The sequence below is a fragment of the Moschus berezovskii genome, chromosome 2 (assembly GCF_049115385.1).
Source record: "Moschus berezovskii isolate FMDL1 chromosome 2, NW_MosBer_1.0, whole genome shotgun sequence".
Taxonomy (NCBI): Eukaryota; Metazoa; Chordata; class Mammalia; order Artiodactyla; family Moschidae; genus Moschus; species Moschus berezovskii.
The window spans coordinates 135,632,900-135,657,394 of NC_142461.1; the positions used below are offsets into that span (position 1 = coordinate 135,632,900).

At 39.3% G+C, this 24,495-nt stretch overlaps 1 protein-coding gene across 2 annotated transcripts in view; it reads left to right on the plus strand.

Moving 5' to 3' along the window:
- UGGT1 (UDP-glucose glycoprotein glucosyltransferase 1) overlaps positions 1-24,495 on the plus strand; it is a 114,625-nt gene that overhangs the window by 71,445 nt on the left and 18,685 nt on the right. The window contains exons 21-32 of one of the 2 annotated variants that reach the window (XM_088831064.1): positions 101-124; positions 617-711; positions 3,602-3,808; positions 4,583-4,714; positions 5,482-5,612; positions 8,941-9,036; positions 12,087-12,189; positions 12,431-12,510; positions 12,981-13,170; positions 21,758-21,916; positions 22,444-22,529; positions 24,286-24,370. In XM_088831064.1, the coding sequence (XP_088687190.1) occupies positions 101-124; positions 617-711; positions 3,602-3,808; positions 4,583-4,714; positions 5,482-5,612; positions 8,941-9,036; positions 12,087-12,189; positions 12,431-12,510; positions 12,981-13,170; positions 21,758-21,916; positions 22,444-22,529; positions 24,286-24,370 (1,388 nt within the window). The remainder of the gene's footprint in view (positions 1-100; positions 125-616; positions 712-3,601; positions 3,809-4,582; positions 4,715-5,481; positions 5,613-8,940; positions 9,037-12,086; positions 12,190-12,430; positions 12,511-12,980; positions 13,171-21,757; positions 21,917-22,443; positions 22,530-24,285; positions 24,371-24,495) is intronic. The other variant, XM_088831067.1, reaches the window with a different exon arrangement.

The window sequence follows — 24,495 nt, forward strand, 5'->3', positions numbered from 1 at the left end:
TAGAGTATGTTGGGCATTATTTAAAATGTGTCTAAGTTGGCATTAATTAGAGAAATGACATTTTCTTTTTTTCTACTCTTTTTCCTTTACTTTTGTCCAGGAATGTCCTCCAAGGAAATCTATGGTAACTTTAAACTTCAGAATGTTCTATTCCTTTCATTTATTTTTATTAATTATCTTATGTGGTTCAGGCACTGTTGTAATTCAGAATTTATCACTACTTTATTGGAATGTTTCTGGAACCTTTGGGTAACAGATAATTTATCAATGCAGATAAGTTCTGTGTGTTTGTAAAGAGTTATATTTTAGAAAGTTAAAAATGAATATGATTAGGGACTATCATATGTTACCCACACTTTCAAAGACTCTTTTTCATTTTACATGCTAACAGATGCCCAAACCAAAATAGAATTAATAAATGCATGTTTCTAGTTTCTAATTAAGCCACATGGAAGGTTATCATGCTTTCATTCTAGTGTCAGAGTTTCGCTGCTTTTGCTTTGTATCTTTATGTTTTGCATGGTTTGCAAAATCATTTGACTTAATAGCAATACTGAGACATAGAATGTGCTTCTCCCCTCCTCCCACTCAGTATATTGTGTTTGTTTCTCTACAGATGATTCTTTTATTAGGCCGGTAACTTTTTGGATTGTTGGGGATTTTGATAGCCCTTCTGGAAGGCAATTGTTGTATGATGCTATTAAACATCAGGCAAGTATCTACTCCTTCAGTCTGCATCTTTGTTTGAGGCTGCAGTATCTTCATGAGCATCTGTGTGCTGATAATATTCTGGTGGGGAGGCTGAATCCTGCATTTTTAGTGCTTTGGGAAAAGAAGCATTGTTTTCTCATAGGTCTGGCAACTGTTGAGAAAGCTGAGAAGACGGCAACATTCTGACTTTTTTTTCTTTAAAAATTTATTTATTTATGGCTGTGTTGGGTCTTTCTCTCGTTATATCCAACGGGGCCTCCTCTTCGTTGGAGTGCACAGGCTTCTCATTGGAGTGGCTTCTCTTGTTGCTGATCATGGGCTCTAGGCTGCAGCTCAGTAGTTTTGGCAAACAGGCTTAGTTGCTCCACAGCAATGTGCGATCTTCCTGGAGCAGGAATCAAACCCATGTCCCCTGCATTGGCAGGCAGAATCTTAACCACTGGACCATCAGGGAAGTCTGGGCATAGATTCTTTTAGAGGAAAAAAATAACGAGATCTTCATCATAGACAAGTTTTTAATTGTACAACTGTTCATGCCCTTGCTGAAGAGATGCTACAAAGTTCATTTTGTATATTGTGTGGAAGAGACAAGAGTCCTTACCTTGACAGAGGTCCAGATATGGGAAAAATATTGCATAGGCACATTAGTGCCCATGTAATAGAAGTTGGTGTAGGCATGCAGAGGGATGCACAAACAGGTGGCCTGAAAGCTAGTCAGGGTATCACCTGTAGAAGGAAGTGAATAGTAGTGGTGAACAGTTGAAAAATATCGCTTCTTCTTGAGATCCGCGGTGTCAGAGAGAGATGTTACATTTCCTCAGTGGTTTCAGATTGGATCTTCAGCCAGGTTTCGCACCCCTGACCTGTGTCCCCATACCACCCTGTGTCCCAAGGAGGCTCACTGAAATACTGATGTACTGAGTGCCTTTATTGTCCAAACGAACAGACTAGATGGTGTGGTCAGTTCAGAGTTGTACTGTGAGCAGTCCTGGGAGGATGACATACGTATAATGCATTCTTAACTCAAATTGATACAGCTTGTGCGGTGGTAAAGTGGGAGAACAGGGAGGGAGTGATTGAGGTGATACATAGGTTCAGAAGACAAGCACAGATGAATAGGGTGTACATTGTCACCATGTGACCACCACCCGGGTACAGAAACAGTCACCCGGAAGTATGGCCCTGCCTGTGGCCTCGCCACTATCCGCCTCCTGTGCCTCTCCTCACGTCCTCGGTTTGCCTGCTACTCACTTTGTTTAAATAGACTCTTACAACATTAATATGTGTTTGTTTGCATTTGATTTCTTTGCTCAACATTTTTGAGATTTGCCCATGGCTTTACAAGTAGTGATAATTAGTTCTTTTTCATTGTGCATTGGCTGTACCACAGAGTTTTGTTTGTTTAGTCTGTTTGATGGACAGTTGGTTTGTTTCTAGTTTGGGGCTAGAAGAATGCTACAGTGAATATTCATGTACGTGTTTTTAGATACACGTAAGTATGAATGATGGAGAAGGAAATGGCAACCCACTCCAGTGTTCTTGCCTGGAGAATCCCAGGGACGGGGGAGCCTGGTGGGCTTCCGTCGATGGGGTCGCACAGAGTCGGACACGACTGAAGTGACTTAGCAGCAGCAGCAGCAAGTATGAATGATACACAAAAGTATGAATTTCTGTTGCCATGGCCCTTTTTTGTTTTTTTGGGCCCTAGATACCTTCTTCCACATTCTTGACTTTTTACCCAAGGAGAGATTAATTTTTGCCAGAAATCTGTAAAGGCCATGTGACTGAAGGGCTTGCACGGAGCCCTTCAGGAGGGTTGTGGCTTGCGGTAGTAAAGATGGGTGTAGTTGGACTCACATGCCCACGTGAGGGATGACGTGCATAAGAAGAGTGCAGTGTTGGGGAAACACGGGGCTCTGCGGTCTGTAACGCGTGCCGTATTTACAGAGGTGGCAAGAAGTGAACGGGAAAGGCAGGGTGGGGCCAGTTCATACAGAGTGTGTTGGGGAAACGCGGGGCTCTGCGGTCTGTAACGCGTGCCGTATTTACAGAGACGGCAAGACGTGAATGGGAAAGGCAGGGTGGGGCCAGTTCATACAGAGTGTGTTGGGGAAACGCGGGGCTCTGCGGTCTGTAACGCGTGCCGTATTTACAGAGACGGCAAGAAGTGAATGGGAAAGGCAGGGTGGGGCCGGTTCATACAGAGTGTGTTGGGGAAGCACAGGGCTCTGCGGTCTGTAACGCGTGCCGTATTTACAGAGACGGCAAGAAGTGAATGGGAAAGGCAGGGTGGGGCCAGTTCATACAGAGTGTGTTGGGGAAACGCGGGGCTCTGCGGTCTGTAACGCGTGCCGTATTTACAGAGACGGCAAGAAGTGAATGGGGAAGGCAGGGTGGGGCCAGTTCATACAGAGTGTGTTGGGGAAACACGGGGCTCTGCGGTCTGTAACGCGTGCCGTATTTACAGAGACGGCAAGAAGTGAATGGGAAAGGCAGGGTGGGGCCAGTTCATACAGAGTGTGTTGGGGAAGCACAGGGCTCTGCGGTCTGTAACGCACGCCGTATTTACAGAGGTGGCAAGAAGTGAATGGGAAAGGCAGGGTGGGGCCAGTTCATACAGAGTGTGTTGGGGAAACACGGGGCTCTGCGGTCTGTAACGCACGCCGTATTTACAGAGACAGCAAGAAGTGAATGGGAAAGGCAGGGTGGGGCCAGTTCATACAAGAGTTTGAACGCCTGGTTGCAGCATTTAAATTTTATTTGATATGCAGAGGAGAACAACTGAAGACTTAAGTGTTATTTGCTACTTATGGAATATGACTGATGTTAATGCTGCTTTTTAAGTTCAAAACATCTACCATATAACTCTTATTTCCCATTTTGTAAATAGAAATCCAGTAACAATGTTAGAGTGAGCATGATCAATAATCCTAGTGAAGATATAAGTTACGAGAAAACTCAGATCTCCAGAGCAATCTGGGCTGCTCTCCAAACACAGACCTCCAACTCTGCTAAGAACTTCATCACAAAAATGGCCAAGGAGGAGACTGCGAAGGCCCTGGCTGCAGGAACTGACATCAGGGAGTTCTCTGTCGGGGTGAGTCTGTGTGTTGCATGAGGCTGCCTTGTTCTGTTGTTTAGAAATTCATTTTTGTGGGCTGATTTGTCCTGTTCCTGTTGATATTGGGATTTGTCATTGTAGTTCCGAGCTCAGAGAGTATTTTTTAAGTTGGAAGAGTCTTTCCAATAAATAACAATTCTGCGATTTTCCCTTTACTTCACTTTAAACTTACTAGGTTTCATGATGTGTATACATGAGTTTATGTATGTTTTTAAGCGCAAAGCCATTGGTTTTGTAAGTTTTTAAAAGGTAGATAGTGTTTGACTTGTTTGTAAAGCAAAGAAAAATATTTGTTTCTAGAGATTTAAGCTACTTAATGAGTTAGAGGCTTATGTGTTCTTTATATATTTCCAGTATAAGTCAAAGTGAATTAATTTATATACTACATACTTTTGACTATTGTGTAGTTTTAAAATTTTTTATAAAATGATGAATATATTTGATGTTTCAGTTTGAAAAAAGGTTCTCTCTTGAAATTAACAAGATTTAAAAATGCATAATAAAGATACCATGAATTATAGTTTGAGCTATCACATAAAGGACCAGAAAAAGGAAATAAGCAATTACTTGTTAAGTGAGAGGTTGGGAAAAAATGGGAGGAAATGTGGAAAATGGAGACATCATAATGTTAATTGTTAAAATTAGTCATAACTTTCCACTAGAGCATTTTATGATTTATTCCTGTGATTATTAATTTTTGCGGTTTTCTTAATAACAATTACTTTTCCTTAATAACAATTACTTTCCTAGGGCATGGATTTCAGTCTTTTTAAAGAGGTCTTTGAGTCTTCCAAAATGGATTTCATTTTGTCTCATGCCATGTACTGCAGGGATGTTCTGAAGCTGAAGAAAGGACAGAGGGCAGTGATCAGCAATGGAAGGGTGAGGATTTTGTCCTGAGACAAGGTTGCCTTCAAATTAGACTAGTGAACAGTCTTGGCAGCATTCTTCTCTGAAGCTAGTAAACTCTTCAACAGAGCCACTTTTTCCAAAGGTGATTAGGGCTTATGCAGTGCTGATAATCATTATTGCTCCCTTGTTTCAAAGGAAGTTTGCTCATTTGGACACAGAAGTCCTTACGTGAAACCTTCCTCCTGTTTAGTTTTGCCCTGCGGTTGTGTAAGATGGTGAGAGTGTGGTTGCTCTCAGAACATAAATTTCTAAGACCTTTGATACATAAAGTGTTTGGTTTGTGCAGTTTATATGAACTTAATTGGTTTATGCTTAGAAAACTTCATAAATATCTGCTGATGTGAAAATGAGACTAGGCGGATAGATATACTAAACTTGAAACTCTTAGCACTTAGGGTGAAATCTCTGGTATCTACCACTGCATTTCTATTTTGGCTTTTTTAATTATATTCAGTGAGAATTAATGAAAATGATATTGCTGTTTTATTTCAGAGTTTTCTTACTGTAAAAATAGTGTAAAATATGTAAATCTACACTGTTGAGTGCAGAGGAATTGATAAATGGATAGCCATATGAGTTGATTTGGCTTTTATTTTCAATTTTTTCATTGATTTAACTTAGACATAAACATGTTTGGGTCTGTAAAGTGATTTGGTTTGTAAGGTAGCCTGAGGGCAACCATGGGCTTCTCTACAGACTGCTGATTCCAGCACTGACTACCCTGCTCTCTTTCACAGATCATTGGGCCACTGGAGGACAGTGAATTCTTTAATCAAGACGATTTCCACCTCCTGGAAAATATCATCTTAAAAACTTCAGGACAGAAAATCAAATCTCATATTCAGCAGCTTCGGGTAGAAGAAGATGTGTAAGTTTTGCCATAGAAGAAGTTAATTAGTTCAAGTCATAGGGGCTGTGTTAATTGGACCTTCCTCGGAGAAGGCAATGGCAAGCCACTCCAGTACTCTTGCCTGGAAAATCCCGTGGATGGAGGAGCCTGGTAGGCTGCAGTCCATGGGGTCACTAAGGGTCGGATACGACTGAGTGACTTCACTTTCACTTTTCACTTTCACACATTAGAGAAGGAAATGGCAACCCACTCCAGTGTCCTTGCCTGGAGAATCCCAGGGACGGGGGAGCCTGGTGGGCTTCCATTTATGGGGTCACACAGAGTCGACACAACTGAAGTAACTTAGCAGCAATAGCAGCAGCATGCTTAAAAAAAAAAAAAGTTAAACATCTATTCCAAGATGTTTTATCTCTAGCTTTAAAATATAATAATTGTCTTCATTTCAGGTTTACTTATTTTTGCTTGCATTGAAGTGAGTTAATTTTGCAGCAAGCTGTTTAAAGAACTGAATCAGTTTTATCCATTTTGATTTATTAAAAGTTTCTGATTGTGGAAAATTTCAAACATATACCAAAGTAGAGAGGTGATTATATTTCTTTGGAATACTTATGGAAAGAAATCAGTTTTATTTTGAGGGGAAAAAAAGGCAAATTAAGTGTTTCTTTTCCTTTATTTACTAATTATTGAATAATGAGTTGTTTTTGTTATGTAGTCCAAAGGTGATGATGATGAGTTGATTATTATTGGTTCTTTATTGTTATTTTAATCCTTTTCAATATTACTAGCTTATGTATTTTAATAAGTTATTTCTCAAAGGAAGAAAAGTAATTATTTGATTGGTGTATGTACCTGTTGTGTTACTAGAGCTCATATTCATATTCGCATGGTTTTTGGCATTAAATATCAAATGGATGTGTAATTGGAGGATGTATGTTTATGTTTAATGTTGATGAACCATGATACCTTTTTACACAGAGGTTATACCATTTTACTTTCCCAGCAGTAATGCATAAGGGTTCTTATTTCTCCACGTCATCATCAACGTTTGTTATTTTTTATTTTTTTTATAATACCCATTTTAAATGGGTGTGGTATCTCCTTGTGGTTTGATTCATGCTCCCGTAATAATTAGTGATCTTGAACATCTTTTCATGTGCTTAATAGACCATTTGTCTATCTGGGAAAACATCTGTCCAAGTCCTTTGCTCATTTTTAATTATTTATTTTGTTGTTGAGTTGTAGGAATTCATTGATATTCTGGATATCAATCCCATATTGCTGTGTGATATGCAGATGTTTTTTCCCCACTCCATGGATTGAATTTTCACACTCTTGATAGTGTTCCTTGATGCATAGTTTGAGGATATAGAATTTTAAAGTTTTTCTGCATTTTCTTTTCTTCATCTATTTCATATAGCATGATGTTGCAGAGTTCAAGATGCATGTCTTAGTGTTGACTTTGATAGCTACCAAAGTAGCCTCTTTGCCAAGTTTTATGTTCATCTCAGCCAAACTGGGGTCACAGATAAAGAGGTTGTTCTACCTCATTTAGTGCTCCTTGTTTTAGCCTATGAAACACCTACTGGATACAGGCCAGGAGCTAATCTATGACTTGAAGCCACTGTGTCACAGGCATAGGCTTGGACCTCTCCCTCTCTGTCTCTGGAGCCTGTGGAGGAGTCCCTTGGAATCCTTGTGGACTGTATAATTGCCAGACTGTGCACAAAAGACTTGTCTTTAAGCAACCAGAGATGTACTGGGTGAGTGCTGGGTGGATATAAACAAATAAAGTACCTTTGTGCTTTCTTGGTAGCTCAGTTGGTAAAGAATCTGCCTGCAATGCAGGAGACCCTGGTTCGATTTCTGGGTCGGAAGATCTGCTGGAGAAGGAATAGGCTACCCGTTCCAATATTCTTGGATTTTCCTTGTGGCTCAGTTGGTAAAAAATCCACCTGCGATGTGGGAGACCTGGGTTCGATCCCTGGGTTGGGAAGATCACTTGGAGAAGGGAAAGGGTACCCACTTCAGTATTCTTGTCTAGAGAATTCCATGGACTATATATAGTCCTTGGATTGGCATAGAGTTGGACACAACTGAGCAACCTTCCCTTTCTCTTTCACTTTCAAGGTAGTCATGGGGCTGCCAAAACATTGATGCTAAAACTTCTAGGGTTCTCAGAGTGACCTTGCTTGCCTAGGGTTTTCCTTAGTGCCAGGACTGCTCCACCTTGGAGGGGCCCCTTGTGACAGCCGCAGCTTTCATGCCTGACCCAGACCTGCAGCCGAGAGGCCATCCTCAGCTCCCAGACCTCAGTTGTGACCTATTTGATCAAGGTGCTCATCCCAGGCCACATTAGTGTCCCTTGACATGTTTTGTGACAGTGTTGACACATCACAGGAAACAGATGACCTATTTTAGTTTGTTTTCAGAGTTAGTGTTGAGAAGTACCAGGGGTTGTAATTTGATATAGTTGTTTGCTTCAGTGAGAGAATGGATGGGCTTGATTCTAGTTCAAATATATTCACAAATGTACTCAAATATATTTTAGCATTCTTAGAATTCAATCCTTGGTTCAGCAGACTAGAGCATTTTTTTTCAATCTCATGATTTAGTGCAAAATCTTCGTTGGTTAGAAGTCAAGTTAGGAGGGTGGGGAAGGCGGAAATGCTTTCCTAATGCTTTTATAGTTGTTTACTGTAATGTTGATTGTAATAGTGTAATAGATAATGATGTAGCCATAAATTTAGTACTATATAGTTATTTAAAATATTGATGTACCCCAACAAAATAATGTTTGTAATATATTATTAAATGAAAAATCAGGTTAACAAATCATATAGTACCACTTTTGTGTGTATAGATATATATATGTTTTATAATATGGAAGAATTATGAACTGAAGTGTTTTCAACACTTATTTCTTAAATATGCTATTATTGTATGTATCTCCATTTTCTTCTTATATATTTTTTTTCCTGAATGTTTTTTTTGTAGATTGTTGCTCTAATGATCATAAAAAGTAATAAAGTTATTTAGAAGAGGGTGAGGGAGATATAAATGACACTGGCGGCCTACTCTGGGTTAGGCTCTGAGCTAGGTGCTGTATTTTGTATGTTTAGCCAGTGCTGGTTTTACAAGAGCCACTCCAATATAGAAAAATCAACGTTTCCTGCAGGGCTCTAAAGCTAATCAGTGACATAGATCTGTAGTTTTTTTTCTCATGCCTGTTGGTACAAAGTTCATTTCTTCAAACCATGTCATTGGCATTTAGTACTTAGGTTGATTGTGACAGCTGGAAAACCTTCAGTCAGAGAGATGCTAAATTTTCACCAACCACATCTTTCAGGGCCAGTGACTTGGTAATGAAGGTGGATGCTCTCCTGTCAGCTCAACCAAAAGGAGATGCAAGAATCGAATACCAGTTTTTCGAAGACAGACACAGGTATAGAATCAGTGTTGAATTTATGCATATTTTTGTTTTCCTCAGCTCCTTTATTCTTCCATTTAAAGTGTATTTATAAGTGTGACATGTGATTTTCATATATGTTTATATTCATATGTAGAACTTACAGTTGCATAAAAGTTGACATTTATTTCTAAATCAGTTTAAAGTAGTTTTGAATACACCCTTTGAGAAAACAGAACATTTAATTAAGCAGATCAGCTTGATTTTATGGTATTAAACAATAAACAGTTGTTAGACCACTTGTCTCTTCATCATTTTTTGAAACCTGTCTTGTTTTCAATAAAATAAAAATAAGTGTAGCATTATAGAAAGTCTTTTGTTGTTTGTCTTTTTGTCTCTTGTTTTTCAGTATTTTATTTTGAAAAGTTTCAAACTTGGAGAATATTTGAAAGACTATTACAGTGAACACCCAAATATCTTTAACTTAGATTCACCAATGGTTGACATTGTGCCACATTTATACATTTGTGTGTGTATGTATAGTATATGTTTGCATACAAACGTAACATGCATCCACATTTTTGGCAACCATTTGAAAGTATGTTGTTCAGTTCAGTCGCTCAATCGTGTCCGACTCTTTGCGACCTCATGGACAGCAGGACACTAGGCCTCCCTGTCCATCACCAACTCCCGGAGTTTACTGAAACTCATGTCCATTGAGTTGGTGATGCCATCCAACCATCTCATCCTCTGCTGTCCCCTTCTCCTCCCGCCCTCAATCTTTCCCAGCATCAGGGTCTTTTCAAATGAGTCAGCTCTTCGCATGAGGTGGCCAAAGTATTGGAGTTTCAGCTTTAGCATCAGTCGTTCCAATGAACACCTAGGACTGATCTCCTTTAGGATGGACTGGCTGGATCTCCTTGCAGTCCAAGGGACTCTCAAGACAGTTTGAAAGCATCAGCTGTTCGGTGCTCAGCTTTCTTTATAGTCCAACTCTCACATCCATGAGAGTCTCACATACATGACTACTAGAAAAACCATAGCTTTGACTAGACGGACCTTTGTTGGCAAAGTAATGTCTCTGCTTTTTAATAAGCTGTCTAGGTTGGTCATAACTTTTCTTCCAAGGAGCAGCGTCTTTTAATTTCATAGCTGCAATCACCATCTGCAGTGATTTTGGAGCCCCAAAAAAATAAAATCAGCCACTGTTTCCACTGTTTCCCCATCTGTTTCCCATGAAGTGATGGGACCAGATGCCATGACCTTTGTTTTCTGAATGTTGAGCTTCAAGCCAACCTTTTCACTCTCCTCTTTCACTTTCATCAAGAGGCTCTTTAGTTCTTCACTTTCTGCGATAAGGATGGTGTCATCTACATATCTGTGGTTGTTGATATTTCTCCCGGCAATCTTGATTCCAGCTTGTGCTTGTAGACATTGTTTTTTATCATGCATAAACTCTTCGGCATTTGTCTCCTGAGTACTGGCAGAATCTCCCGCAATTTAAATCGCGGGCATACCTCAGCAGTTTAACCTTGATGAAGCAGTGTTGTGTAAGATCAGTCCGTTTTCAGACTTCTCCGCAGCCCAGTGATGGCCTTTACCATTGTTGGTTGCTGTGGTCCAGCTCACGCAGTGCAGTTAGTTACCGTGTCTCTTTAGTCTCTTCTAAGGTTGAACACAGAGAGGGCGATGGCACCCCACTCCAGTGTTCTTGCCTGGAGAATCCCAGGGACGGGGGAGCCTGGTGGGCTGCGGTCCATGGGGTCACACAGAGTCAGACATGACTGAGCGACTTCACTTTCACTTTTCCCTTTCACGCAATGGAGAAGGAGGTGGCAGCCCACTCCAGTGTTCTTGCCTGGAGAATCCCAGGGATGGGGGAGCCTGGTGGGCTGCTGTCTATGGGGGCACACAGAGTCGGACATGACTGAAGTGACTTAGCAGCAGCAGCAGCAGCAGCAAGGTAGAACAGTTTGAGGGTTTTTCGGTTAATTTTTTTTTTAGTCTTTTATGACATTGACTCTTAGGATTCCAGGCCAGTTGTCTTGTGGAATGTCCCACAATCTGGGTTGTTTTCTCATGATTCAATTTAAGGTTAACTTGTCTTTAGGAAGAACTCCTACAGTTGATGTATACAGCACTTACTTTACTGGTCAAGTGTATATCTTTTTGCACCTCAGAATCACCACAGAGGCTTTAGTTGCAGAAGCCTGCATACTACTCTTCTATGATTTCGATTTAATTAGTTTAGAGTAGATTGGACTTTGGTTTAATTGACCTGTGCTTTCTCACAGTCAGTCCTTGTGGGGGAAAAATTTGAACAGACTATTTGCCATAAAAATATTTCCTTAATTATGACTCTCATGTCTATGAGTACATTAATTCTCAAGAAATTTCCAAGTATGATAAAAACTGGTTGTGAGAGGTTCTTTACAACTTGAAAGCCATCTAAATGTCTAGCAATAAGGAATAGCTTAAGTAAACTACAGCAGGTTCACTTGGCAAATTGAAGATTATTTCTTTTTCAGGATATTAATGTATAACAACATGGAAAAATCTTTATAATAATTACAATTTCTGGGGGAAGGAATTAAGTCATTATAAGGTTGCTGATTATCTTTTTAGGTGCATCTGATCTTTATATAGGCATATAAGGAGGACTGTATAGAAATATGTCATACGGTGGTTGAGTTGGGATGGTGAGATTTTATGATTATTTTCTTTTTCTCTCTTTTGCAAATTTCTTGTAATATTCATATATTTCTTTTGCTATTTGAAAACATCAATTTCTTCTCTCCTTACAACCTTCTTGTTAAGAAATAAAAATTGGCATAAATTTCCTTAACTGTTAAAAACAAGCATCGGAAACTTTTAGAAGGTTTTGCAAACTTTGAGGTAGACATAATCACATAGTTGACCACCATGTAACCTTATTGTTTGAGATCTAAAGTTTTTTGGAAAATGCTAAGAGAGTTGATTAGTTGTATTGTTGTTGGATGTGTTGTCTTCCTGCTCCCACCCTGCCAAGAAATCAACTGTTTGCTATTTTCCTCCAGATTAATGTTTTATCTTTTTGACCTCTTTAGTGCAATTAAACTGAAACCCAAGGAAGGGGAGACATACTTTGATGTCGTGGCTGTCATTGACCCTGTCACCAGAGAAGCACAGAGACTTGCCCCATTGCTTTTGGTAGGTAAAACTGCAGAGGCAATGCCTGTGTTTTGTCCCCATGATAGGTAAGTGTGATTTTGACTGTGCACTAGAGCTGTGATTTCTAGGGATTTACCCAGTACAGACTTTATAGTGTTTATTATCTTTGTGTTTTTTCTTGAGATACACATTTCGGAAGAGAAAATGTAAACATTTTGTCTCAATTATCAGTCACTTTGTAGGAAAAATTTTTGTTTTGTCATCTGATTTCCTCTTTTAGGTTTTAACTCAGCTGATCAACATGAATCTAAGAGTATTCATGAACTGCCAATCTAAACTTTCCGACATGCCATTAAAAAGGTAAAACCAACTGGCTAAGAAATCAACCCCTGGAAAAAACTGCACTCTGTCTGAAAGCTGAAATTGAATGTAAAAGATCAAATGGATTTATGTATGGACATCATGTTTGGAAAAAGGAAATCACTTACTGAAGTTTTGCTAAATTTCTAAGAACTAATCAAGAGTTTGAAGAATTTAGTATGAGTGTGGGAGCTGGGGCACAAGTGTTTCCCTCCCCCCTACACAAAGTGCAGGAAGGAATGGCCTCCTCTCCTAGCCCCACCTCCCCTGCTCTCCTCGCATCCTCACCAACCACAGGACATAAGTTAGGGCAAGAGATGGTTTTGGAGACACTTCCTCACGGTGGAAGGAAGGTCTTCAAAATCTAGTTGGCCTTAAGTCAGTTGTTGACCTGTGTAGATATGTATAAGCTCAAAGGTTATGGTTGCATTAAAAGAAAAAGGTTTAACATCTTTTCTTTTCCATTTCAGCTTTTACCGTTACGTCTTGGAACCAGAGATTTCTTTTACTTCAGACAACAGTTTTACTAAGGGTCCAATAGCAAAATTCTTGGATATGCCACAGTCTCCTCTGTTCACTCTGAACTTGAACACACCTGAGAGTTGGATGGTAGAGTCTGTCAGAACACCATATGACCTTGATAATATTTATTTAGAAGAGGTAAGAGTATCAGTGCTTCCCAGTATCTAATCCCACATAACCCTATTGAAGATGTTGTTATGGTGGTCTCTGATAATCTCCCTACAGTCTAGGGGTGCTTCTGAAACAGTAGTGTTCAAATAATAGCCTCGTTGAGATGTATATCACATACCATAAAGTTCACCCTTTTAAAGTATACAGCTCAGTAGTTTTAGTATATTCACAGAGTTGTGCAACCATCACCACTATCTAACTTTAGAAAATTTTCAACACCCCTAAAACTAACTCCATTCAGTTCAGTTGCTCAGTCGTGTCCGACTCAGTGACCCCATGGACAGCAGCACGCCAGGCCTCCCTGTCCATCACCAACTCCTGGAGTTTATTCAAACTCATGTCCATTGAGTCGGTGATGCCATCCAACCATCTCATCCTCTGTTGTCCCCTTCTCCCGCCTTCAATCTTTCCCAGCATCAGGGTCTTTTCCAGTGAGTCAGTTCTTTGCATCAGGTAGCCAAAGTATTGGAGCTTCAGCTTCAGCATTAGTCCTTGCAATGAATATTCAGGACTGATCTTCTTTAGGATGGACTGGTTGGATCTCCTTGCAGTCCAAGGGACTCTGAAGAGTCTTCTCCAACACCACAGTTCAAACGCATCAATTCTTCGGCGCTCAGCTTTCTTTATGGTCCAACTCTCACATCCATACATGACTACTGGAAAAACCATAGCCTTGACTAGACTAACTCCAAACCCATGAGTAATCACCCCCAATTCCCCTTGCCCTCTGACAACCACTAGTCTATTTTCTGTCATTTTTTTTGTGACTGGCTTCTATCACTTAAATTATTTTCAAGGTTCATTCATATTTTGCCATTTATTTGTACTTTATTCATTTTTATTGCCAGATAGTGTTCCACTGTATGGATATACTATATTTTATTTATTATATCCACTGTGTGGCTGTATCACTTATAGACATTTGGGTTGTTTCTGCTTTTAGGCCATTATGAATAATGCTGCTATGAGCATTTGTACATAAGTTTTTGTAGATATGCTTTTCTTTCTCTTGGGTATATACATAGGAGTGGGATTTCTGGATCATATGGTAATTTTATGTTTAACTTTTCAAGGGATTGCCGAACTGCTTTCCAGAGTGATTTGCCTTAATAACAAATGACATTGAGCATTTTTTTCACGTGTTTATTGGCCATTTGTGTATCTCTGTTGGAGAAATGTTTATTCAAATCCTTTGCTTTTTTCAAATCCTTTAAAAATTGACTCATCTTTTAATTGTTGAATTGTAAGAGTTCTTTTTATATTCTGGATACAAGTCCCTTATCACATATATGCCTCACATATATTTTCTCCCGTTTTATAGGTTGTCTTTTCACTTTTTTGATGGTGTCCTTTGAAGCATATAAGTTTTTAATCTTCATAAAGTCTAATTTTCCTATTTTTTCTTTTGTCACTTATGCTTCTGGAGTTATATCTAAGAAGCCATTGTTTAGTCCCAGGTCACAAGGGTTTACTCCAGTGTTTTCTTTTAGAACTTTCACCGTTTAAAACTCTTACATTTTGAAAACTCTTATTCCCTTGATACGTTTGGAGTTAATTCTTTGTGTATGGTGCCAGGTGGAGGTCCAGCTTTCTTCTTCGTATGTGGCTATATAGTTGTCCAAGCTCCTTTGTTTAAAAACCTATTCTTTCCCCATTAAATGGTCTTCGTGCCTTTGTCAGAAATCAGTTAACCCTAATGTGAAGGTTTAGTTTTGGGCCGTCAGTTCTGTTCCATTGATCTACGTGTCTGTCCTTAGGCTAGTGTCTTGTTTACTGAAGCTTTGTAGTAAGTTTGCAAATTAGGAAGTGTGAATTTTCCAGTTGTGTTTTTTTTTTTTTCAAGGTAGTTATGGCTATTCTGGATTCTTTGCATTTTGAAATCAGCTTATTAATATCTTCAGAAAAAACTGCTGTGATTTTAATAAGAATTTCATTAAATCCCTAAATTAGTTTAGAGAGTATTGCTTCTTAACAGTATTTAGTGTTCTGAACTATGAATATGGGATATCTTTCCAATTATATAGGTCTTTAATTTCTTTCAACAATATTATGTAGTTCTTAGTATACAAGCCTATACAAGACCATGTCATCTGCAAATAGAGTTTTACTTCTTTCTTTCCAGTGTGATGCCTTTTATATAATTTTCTTAACGCATTGGAAAATTTTTAAATTACTGATTCAATCTCTTGCTGTAGGTTTGTTTAGATTTTCTGTTTTGTCTTGAGTCAGTTTTCAAAGTTTGTGTATCTTAGGAATTTATGCATTCTACCTAGGTTATCTAATTTCTTGGCATACAGTTTTTCATAGAATTTTCTAAAATTTAAGAGGCGTGTTTCCTTTATCCTTGCTTATTTCAGTAAGTTGGCTCTTCTCTTTTTCTCTTGGTCAGTCTAGCTAAAAGTTTGTCCATTAGTTGATATTTGCAAAAAACAAGCCTTTGGTTTCATTGTCTATTTTTTTTTTTCTTTTCTTTCCATATAACTGTATTTGGAGTCCCTAAGGTAATTGGTCCTTTTCCCCTAACCCATTTTCAAAGATAGTTCAATTTCATTTCACTTATGTCTCTTTCCAGCCCTCATTCTATACTTAGCTTAGAGTGTATTAACAAAAGAACTGAAAGACATGGTCTTTACCTCCAGGGAGCTTAGAGCCTCCTTCCTTTTTAAAACATTTGTCATTGTGTCTGCCCTTAATATCTCCTATCACAGTTGAACCCTGTTTTCTGGTTCTGTCTTCTTGGGAATTGGGAGACTGGAAACTTGAGCATAGTTACCAAAGGACTTTGCAGACTTCTTTTCGTGAGGTTGAATAACTAGTTTCTTGAAGAAGAATCCCAGTGCTCACTTCAGCGGCACATACACTAAAATTGGAAGAAGAATCCTTTAGGTACTAAGCTGATTGAAGGAGAAAGAGAATGTGTGTGTGTGTGTATGTGTATGTATGTGTGTACACATAGGTACACACTTGCCTTTTCCCAATCCTATCCACAATATTTTTAACAAATAGAGAATACAGTTTTTGCCCTTGAGGAACTAACTTTTGTTGAAGAAATTATAGAATGGCCACAAAGAAGCACTAAGGAACATTGCACAGAAGTATACAATCAAATGCAAAGCAGGTTTCTTCTGTATTTCCCAGAGGTTTTGCTGCTCTTTTTTAGCTTTCCTCCAGTTTCTCTGCATTCCATTGAAAATACAGAGCCTGAGACCTGTGAGCATGTGGGGTTTTCCCTCTTAGCTCTTAATATTATACTTTTGGAATTTAGTATTGCAGTAACATATTAAGGTCCAAATAGTTCCATTATTAGCGTTAGATAAGGCTATAAAACCAAGCCTGAACTAGCCTGGGATAGAAACTCTTTAATTATTAGGTTGGTGCAAGCGTAATTATGATTTTGGGCCTTGAATTTTAAATCATTATAGCGAGGCTCAAACACATCTTTATTAATCAGAATAAGAACCATTACAATTAACATGCTTTTGCCAATGAGAAATAAGTTTGTTTAATCTTGTAGCATAAAAATTCATGGTTTGAGATTAGATGACCTCATGGAAAGCATATTCTGCCTCCTGCTGGTTGTGGAAGCGTTTTTGTCTGCATAAAGATGTCAATATGTTTGCAGAAGTGGTAGTTGGTTGGCAAGAGATCTAGTGAATTTGGTAGATGAGGCAAAACCTTATAATTCAATTCGTTCAACTTTTGAAACATTGTTGGGTATTGTTGTGAAGAAGAATTGGGCCCTTTATGTTGACCAGTGCTGGCTGCAGACATTGTAGTTTTCAGTGTTCAGTTCAGTTCAGTCGCTCAGTCGTGTCCGACTCTTTGTGACCGCATGAACCACAGCACGCCAGGCCTCCCTGTCCATCACCAACTCCCAGAGTTTACCCAAACTCATGTCCATTGAGTTGGTGATGCCATCCAATAATATCATCCTCTGTTGTCCCCTTTTCCTCCCACCCTCAATCTTTCCCAGCATCAGGGTCTTTTCAAATGAGTCAGCTCTTCTCATCAGGTGGCCAAAGTGTTGGAGTTTCAGCTTCAACATCAGTCCTTCCAATGAACACCCAGGACTGATCTCCTTTAGGATGGACTGGTTGGATCTCCTTGCAGTCTAAGGGACTCTCAAGAGTCTTCTCCAACACCACAGTTCAAAAGCATCAATTCTTTGGCACTCAGCTTACTTTATGGTCCAACTCTCACATCCATACATGACTATTGGAAAAACCATAGCCTTGACTAGACGGACCTTTGTTGACAAAGTAATGTTTCTCCTTTTTTATATGCTATCTAGGTTGGTCATAATTTTCCTTCCAAGGAGTAAACATCTTTTAATTTCATGGCTGCAATCACCATCTGCAGTGATTTTGGAGCCCAAAAAAATAAAGTCTGACACTGTTTCCACTGTTTCCCCATCTATTTGCCATGAAGAGATGGGACCGGATGCCATGATCTTAGTTTTCTGAATGTTGAGCTTTAAGCCAACTTTTTCACTCTCCTCTTTCACTTTCATCAAGAGGCTCTTTAGTTCTTCACTTTCTGCAATAAGGGTGGTGTCATCTGCATATCTGAGGTTATTGATATTTCTCCCAGCGATCTTGATTCCAGCTTGAGCTTCATCCAGCCCCGTGTTTCTCATGATGTACTCTGCATGTAAGTTAAATAAGCAGGGTGACAATATACCAACTTGACGTATTCCTTTTCCTATTTGGAACCAGTCTGTTGTTCCATGTCCAGTTCTAACTGTTGCTTCCTGATCTGCAGGTTTTTCAAGAGGCAGGTCAGGTAGTCTGGTATTCCCATCTTTTTCAGAATTTTCCACAGTTTACTGTGATCCACACAGTCAAAGGCTTTGGCATAGTCAATCAAGCAGAAATAGATGTTTTTCTGGAACTTTCTTGCTTTTTTGATGACAAGCAGATGTTGGCAATCTGATCTCTGGTACCTCTGCCTTTTCTAAACCAGCTTGAACATCTGGAATTTCACGGTTCATATATTGCTGAAGCCTGGCTTGGAGAATTTTGAGCATTACTTTTACTAGCGTGTGAGATGAGTGCAGTTGTACAGTAGTTTGGAAATTCTTTGGCATTGCCTTTCTTTGGGATTGGAATGAAGACTGACCTTTTCCAGTCCTGTGACCACTGCTGAGTTTCCCAAATTTGCTGACATATTGAGTGCAGCACTTTCACAGCATCGTCTTTTAGGATTTGAAATGGCTCAACTGGAATTCCATCACCTCCACTAACTTTGTTTGTAGTGATGCTTCCTAAGGCCCACTTGACTTCACATTCCAGGATGTCTAGCTCTAGGTGAATGATCACACCATCGTGATTATCTGGGTCATGAAGATCTTTTTTGTACAGTTCTTCTGTGTATTTGTGCCACCTCATCTTCTGCTTCTGTTAGGTCCCTACCATTTCTGTCCTTTATTGAGCCCATCTTTGCATGAAATGTTCCCTTGATGTCTCTAATTTTCTTGAAGAGATCTCTAGTTTTCCCATTCTATTGTTTTCCTCTATGTCTTTACACTGATCGCTGAGGAAGGTTTTCTTTTCTCTCCTTGCTATTCTTTGGAACTCTGCCTTCAGATGGGTATATAATTCATTTTCTCCTTTGCTTTTCACTTCTCTTCTTTTCTCAGCTATTTGTAAGGCCTCCTTAGACAGCCATTTTGCTTTTCTGCATTTCTTCTTCTTGGGGATGGTCTTGATCCCTGTCTCCTCTACAATGTCACGAACCTCCATCCATAGTTCATCAGGCACTCTCTCAGATCTAGTCCCTTAAATCTATTTCTCACTTCCACTGTATAATAAGGGATTTGATTTAGGTCCTACCTGAATGGTCTAGTGGTTTTCCCCACTGTCTTCAGTTTAAGTCTGAATTTGGCAATAAGGAGTTCATGATCTGAGCCACAGTCAGCTCCCAGTCTTTTTTTTTGCTGACTCTATAGAGCTTTTCCATCTTTTGCTGCAAAGAATATAATCAATCTGATTTTGTGTTGACCATCTGGTGATGTACATGTGTAGAGTCTTCTCTTGTGTTGTTGGAAGAGGGTGTTTTTTATGACCAGTGCGTTCTCTTGGCAAAACTCAATTAGCCTTTGCCCTGCTTTATTCTGTACTCCACGGCCAGATTTGCTTGTTTCTCCAGATGTTTCTTGACTTCCTACTTTTGGATTCTAGTCCCATATAATGAAAAGGACATCTTTTTTGGGTGTTAGTTCTAAAAGGTCTTGTAGGTCTTCATAGAACCGTTCAACTTGAGCTTCTTCAGTGTTGCTTGTTGGGGCATAGACTTGGATTACCGTGATATTGAATGGTTTGCCTTGGAAAGAAACAGATCATTCTGTCGTTTTTGAGATTGCATCCATTTCTGACTCTTTTGTTGACTATGATGGCTACTCCATTTCTTCTAAGGGATTGCTGCCCACAGTAGTAGATATAATGGTCATGTGAGTTAAATTCACCCATTCCAGTCCATCTTAGTTCGCTGATTCCTAGAATGTCAGTGTTCACTCTTGCCATCTCCTGTTTGACCACTTCCCATTTACCTTGAGTCATGGATCTAACATTCCAGGTACTATGCAATGTTGCTCTTTACAGCATCGGACCTTGCTTCTATCACCAGTCACATCCACACCAGTTTTCAGGGTATCTCATTGATTTGCTGAGCATACTTCTCAGATATATTGTTTTTGCCATGATTTAGAAAGCTGTCATGGATCAGCCCAGTAGCACACCAAACAGTAATCATGACCTTTTCTGGCCATGGGAAAGTTTGGCCATGGGAAGTACTTTGGAGCTTCTTCTCAGTCCAGTCACTGAGCTAGTCATCGCCAGTTGTCATATACAATCCACTTTTTGTTGCATGCCACAATCCGATCGATAAATGGTTTGTTGTTGTTCTGTAGAGTGAGAGAAGATGACACTTCAAAACAATGTTTTTTGATTTGCAGTTATGAGGTAACCATTTATCAAGCTTTTTCACCTTTCCGATTTTCTTCAAATGCTGAATGACCGTAGAATAGTCGACATTGAGTTCTTTGACAACTTCTCATTGTCTGTAAGAGGATCAGCTTCTATGGTGCCTCTCAGTTGGTCTTTGTCAACTTCCAATGGTTGGCCACTAGGCTCCTCATCTTCAAGTCTCTTGTCTCCTTTGTACAACTTCTTGAACCACCACTGAACTGTACGTTCGTTAGCAGTTCCTGGGCCAAATGCGTTGTTGATGTTGTGAGTTGTCTCCACTGCTTTACAACCCATTTTGAACTCAAATAATAAAATTGCTTGAATTTGCTTTTTGTCTAACATCATTTCCCTAATGTGAAATAAATATAAAATAAACAGGAAGTAATAAGTCATTAGCAAAAAAATAAGGTGAGAAATGTGCATTAAAATAATGTATAATGTAACCACATTTATTTAGAATATATTCTAATATGAAGCAACAAATTTCAGCAATGCAAAATTGCAATTATTTTTGTGCCAACCTAATAGCTGGACTGCAAGGAGATCCAACCAGTCCATTCTAAAGGAGATCAAACCTGGGTGTTCATTGGAAGGACTGATGCTAAAGCTGAAACTCCAATACTTTGGCCACCTCATGCGACGAGTTGACTCACTGGAAAAGACTCTGATGCTGGGAGGGATTGGGGGCAGGAGGAGAAGGGGACGACAGAGAATGAGATGGCTGGATGGCATCACCGACTCGATGCACATGAGTTTGAGTGAACTCCGGGAGTTGGTGATGGACAGGGAGACCTGGCGTGCTGTGATTCGTGGGGTCACAAAGAGTCGGACACGACTGAGTAACTGAACTGAATAGCTAAAGCTAAGCTGCCCTAAGATTTTGTAATTATACCATATTTTCTGCAAGGAATTAGCAATAATTTAGGTAGTTGGTTTTATGCCACTGTGGAACCATTAAATATATCTTGGGTATTTGCAGTATTTTCAGCTGTCTTCTAACGGCCAAGATGAATTTGCATTTTTGTCAGATGTTTTTCTGATATTTCTCCTTGTTTCCTTTTCTCATATAAGTTAATCCTTATAGGAGTATCTTACCTATCTTCTCCATTATTTGCTTTTAAATATATTCATTCTTTCAGAAATTTTATTTTATGTGATTTTTTCCCCCAATATTACTTTCCTAGATTAACATCTTACCCTCTCCTCTGTAATTTTGGAATAACCTCCTTACTGTTTTTCTGTGTCCCTTTTCCTGCCTCTCCTTCCAACCCACCTGAGTTTCTAAAATTGTGTATGCTTGTTAAGTACCAGCACAATCAAGATACCAGAGCATTTCCATCTCTCCAAAAAGTTCTCTCATACCCCTTTGCAGGCCACAGGCGGCAGCTGATCTTCTTTTCATCACTATAGTTTTACCTTTTCTTGAATTTTTTATGAATATGATTATATGATATATAGCCCTTTATGTCTGATTTCGTTCACTTTGGATAGTGCATTTGAGATTCATCTGTGTTGTTGTATGTATCACTAGATTGTTTCTTTTTATTGCTGAGTGGTCTTCAGGTGGTGATTTAATTTTGATCTTGCAGGTGGACAGCATCGTGGCTGCTGAGTATGAGCTGGAGTACCTGTTACTAGAGGGTCACTGCTATGACATCACTACCGGCCAGCCCCCCCGGGGACTGCAGTTTACATTAGGAACTTCAGCCAAGCCAGTCATTGTGGATACCATTGTTATGGCTAATCTGGTAAATAACAGTTCATCAGGTGGTGATACTGAGTCACATTAATTTGGGCCCTACAGTTTATGATGGAGCAGTTAGCATTCTGAACATGAGTGAGATTAAAGTTCAGGATGGACTGAATTTGGTCAATATAAAAATCATCAGTTTAGTTAAACTTGTAGATTGGAATCACATGGCATCTTAAAAGAAAACATGCTAGAATATTTTGCTCTAAGCAGATTGGCTCCTGAAAATGTGTTGCTTGTGAGTCAATAGCCTTTTTCTTTTTTTTATTTTTTGGAAATTTGAAGTATATTCACACATTGCATACTGCTTTTTCACTGAAGTGCAGCGAAAGGACAGGCTTCTTGGCTTGACAGGCCTGTATTTTGCTAGTGTTTCTGATATGTGGGTTTTAAGAATTACATTGGTGTAAGTATCTTGTTTAGAATAAAGTTGACTGACATTTCAAAAAAGAAATAGCTGTCCCTCATAAACAGCATTTTGATGTTTCCAAGAGAACTAAAATTTGTCTTGTCTTCTGGTCCTAGGGCTATTTTCAGTTAAAAGCCAACCCAGGAGCTTGGATTCTCAGATTAAGAAAGGGACGTTCTGAAGATATTTACAGAATCTACAGGTAGGATTAAATGATACAGGTGTATTTTTTCAGAACATTCTGCAGTATGAATCAGCTTGAATTGAATAGTACACTGGCGGTTAGGCAATTAGAATTTACTTTGTAATTGTATGTGCTTTTCCAGAAAATGAAATGTGGAAGAATTGTTGGGGTATAATTGAATAGTGAGCAGTATAAATACTAACAATATATGTGATCAAGTTTGGCTTCAGTCATTCTTTTGTGCTAACTATCCCAGAACCAGATCGTTCTGTCAGCTGTGATGAAAACCATAGGCAGGTGAGAAAGCGAGTCATTTTCAGGAAGGAGAAAAGAGATGAAGGGCAGTTCAGACTTTTCAACCCCGGGTCGTATATTTCTCTACTCTGAGTGGGTTGCAGATTGACCAGACATGTAGGCTTTGGTCTTAGAACCTTGGTGTGAGCGCTTGTCTTTCTAGGTCTGAGAAACTATGGAAGTACTCCCAGCATGTTTCATCAATAGCCTGCTTTTTTGCTTTAAGGTTTGCTACAAGTGACTGTTAGTTTAAAAAAGTTATACTGCCTTCTAAAAAGGAGTGGTCTAAATTCTGTTTAACACAATTTAAATTAGTCTTAAGCTATGTGAGAAGATTTCATGCCAGTTCATTTTGGGAATGATTTCCGTTAGTTATTTGAAAGCAACATCGTGTTGTGTCCTCATCTTAGCTTTATAGAATCTTATCTGACATACATGAAAGCAATGTGAATTTCTGCATATTTCTTACCAAGAAAATAGAAGATTTTTGTGTTATAATTATATCTTCATTGTACATAGTAGGGTTTTCTCCAATAAATGTTTTCCCCAAATATGGTTTTAAAGAATTTTAGTACTGTCATTAAGAGTTTGTCTGTTGTCTTTCTAAACCCTGTCCCATCTGTATGCCCTTTTCCTAGCCACTCTTCCCTCTAGGGTGTGTGGGCCTCTTCTGCACCTAGCAGTTGAGGGCTCTCTTCCTTCTGTGCTTCCTGGGCTCTGATATGTTCCAGGCTCCCTATCAGAATCTCTCCTTTGCCCATGAACTCTGCTCTCTGTTGGATGACAGTGAATTCAGTGAATTCATATTTTATCATGGCTTTATATAGTTAGCATCTTAAAAATTGGTGACTGGAAATTTTAGACATTATCGTTGATTAGGAAGGAAATATACTCTCTTTAAATTTTCTCTGCTCTGTCTCTTGCAAACAGACCTTGTTTTAGTTCTTCCTGCAGAGTATGGACGCTAGATTGAGTACATGGCCTGGACTTGACTGTGTGCCTCCAGGAAGGACAGAGTCGAAGCCTTTACAAAACTCTGAAGTAGAGCTGTGTCTTGCTATGCGTAAAGTAATGCGTGCATACGCACTCAGTCATGTCCGACTCTGCGACCCAGTGGACTGTAGCCTGCCAGGTCCCTGCATCCTTGGAATTTCCTAGGCAAGAATATTGGAGTGGTTTTCCATCATATCCTTGCCAGCACCGGGAGCCTCTTGGTATATGGCAGGTCCTTCAATGAGGGACTCAAGAAGAAAGTTTGGGCTGTGACCAGCTGGCATATTCAACATGTAAGGGCAGAGATTTTGACAAGTGCCTCTGTGTTGCTTAAAAAGGTTTTCTGCAGGTTGTGAGAAAATAATTTGTTCAGAAAAAACTTTATGATGAAAGATGGTGGAGAAATATAGCAGGTTGATGTAAGTCCATTTACTGCAACTTGAGAATTATGATTTGTGATACCTGCCTTCCTTTTTTCTTTTCTAAGTCACGACGGTACAGATTCTCCACCTGATGCTGATGAAGTTGTTGTTGTCCTCAACAACTTCAAGAGCAAAATTATTAAAGTGAAGGTGAGTTTGGTATATTAAGGCAGCCACTCTGTAATAGTTGATAAAAGCAGCAGTAACTTGGTCTTTAGTAGCTGTTATATAAAAATATGTATCTTTAAACCAGCCCCAAACTATATGAGGTGATG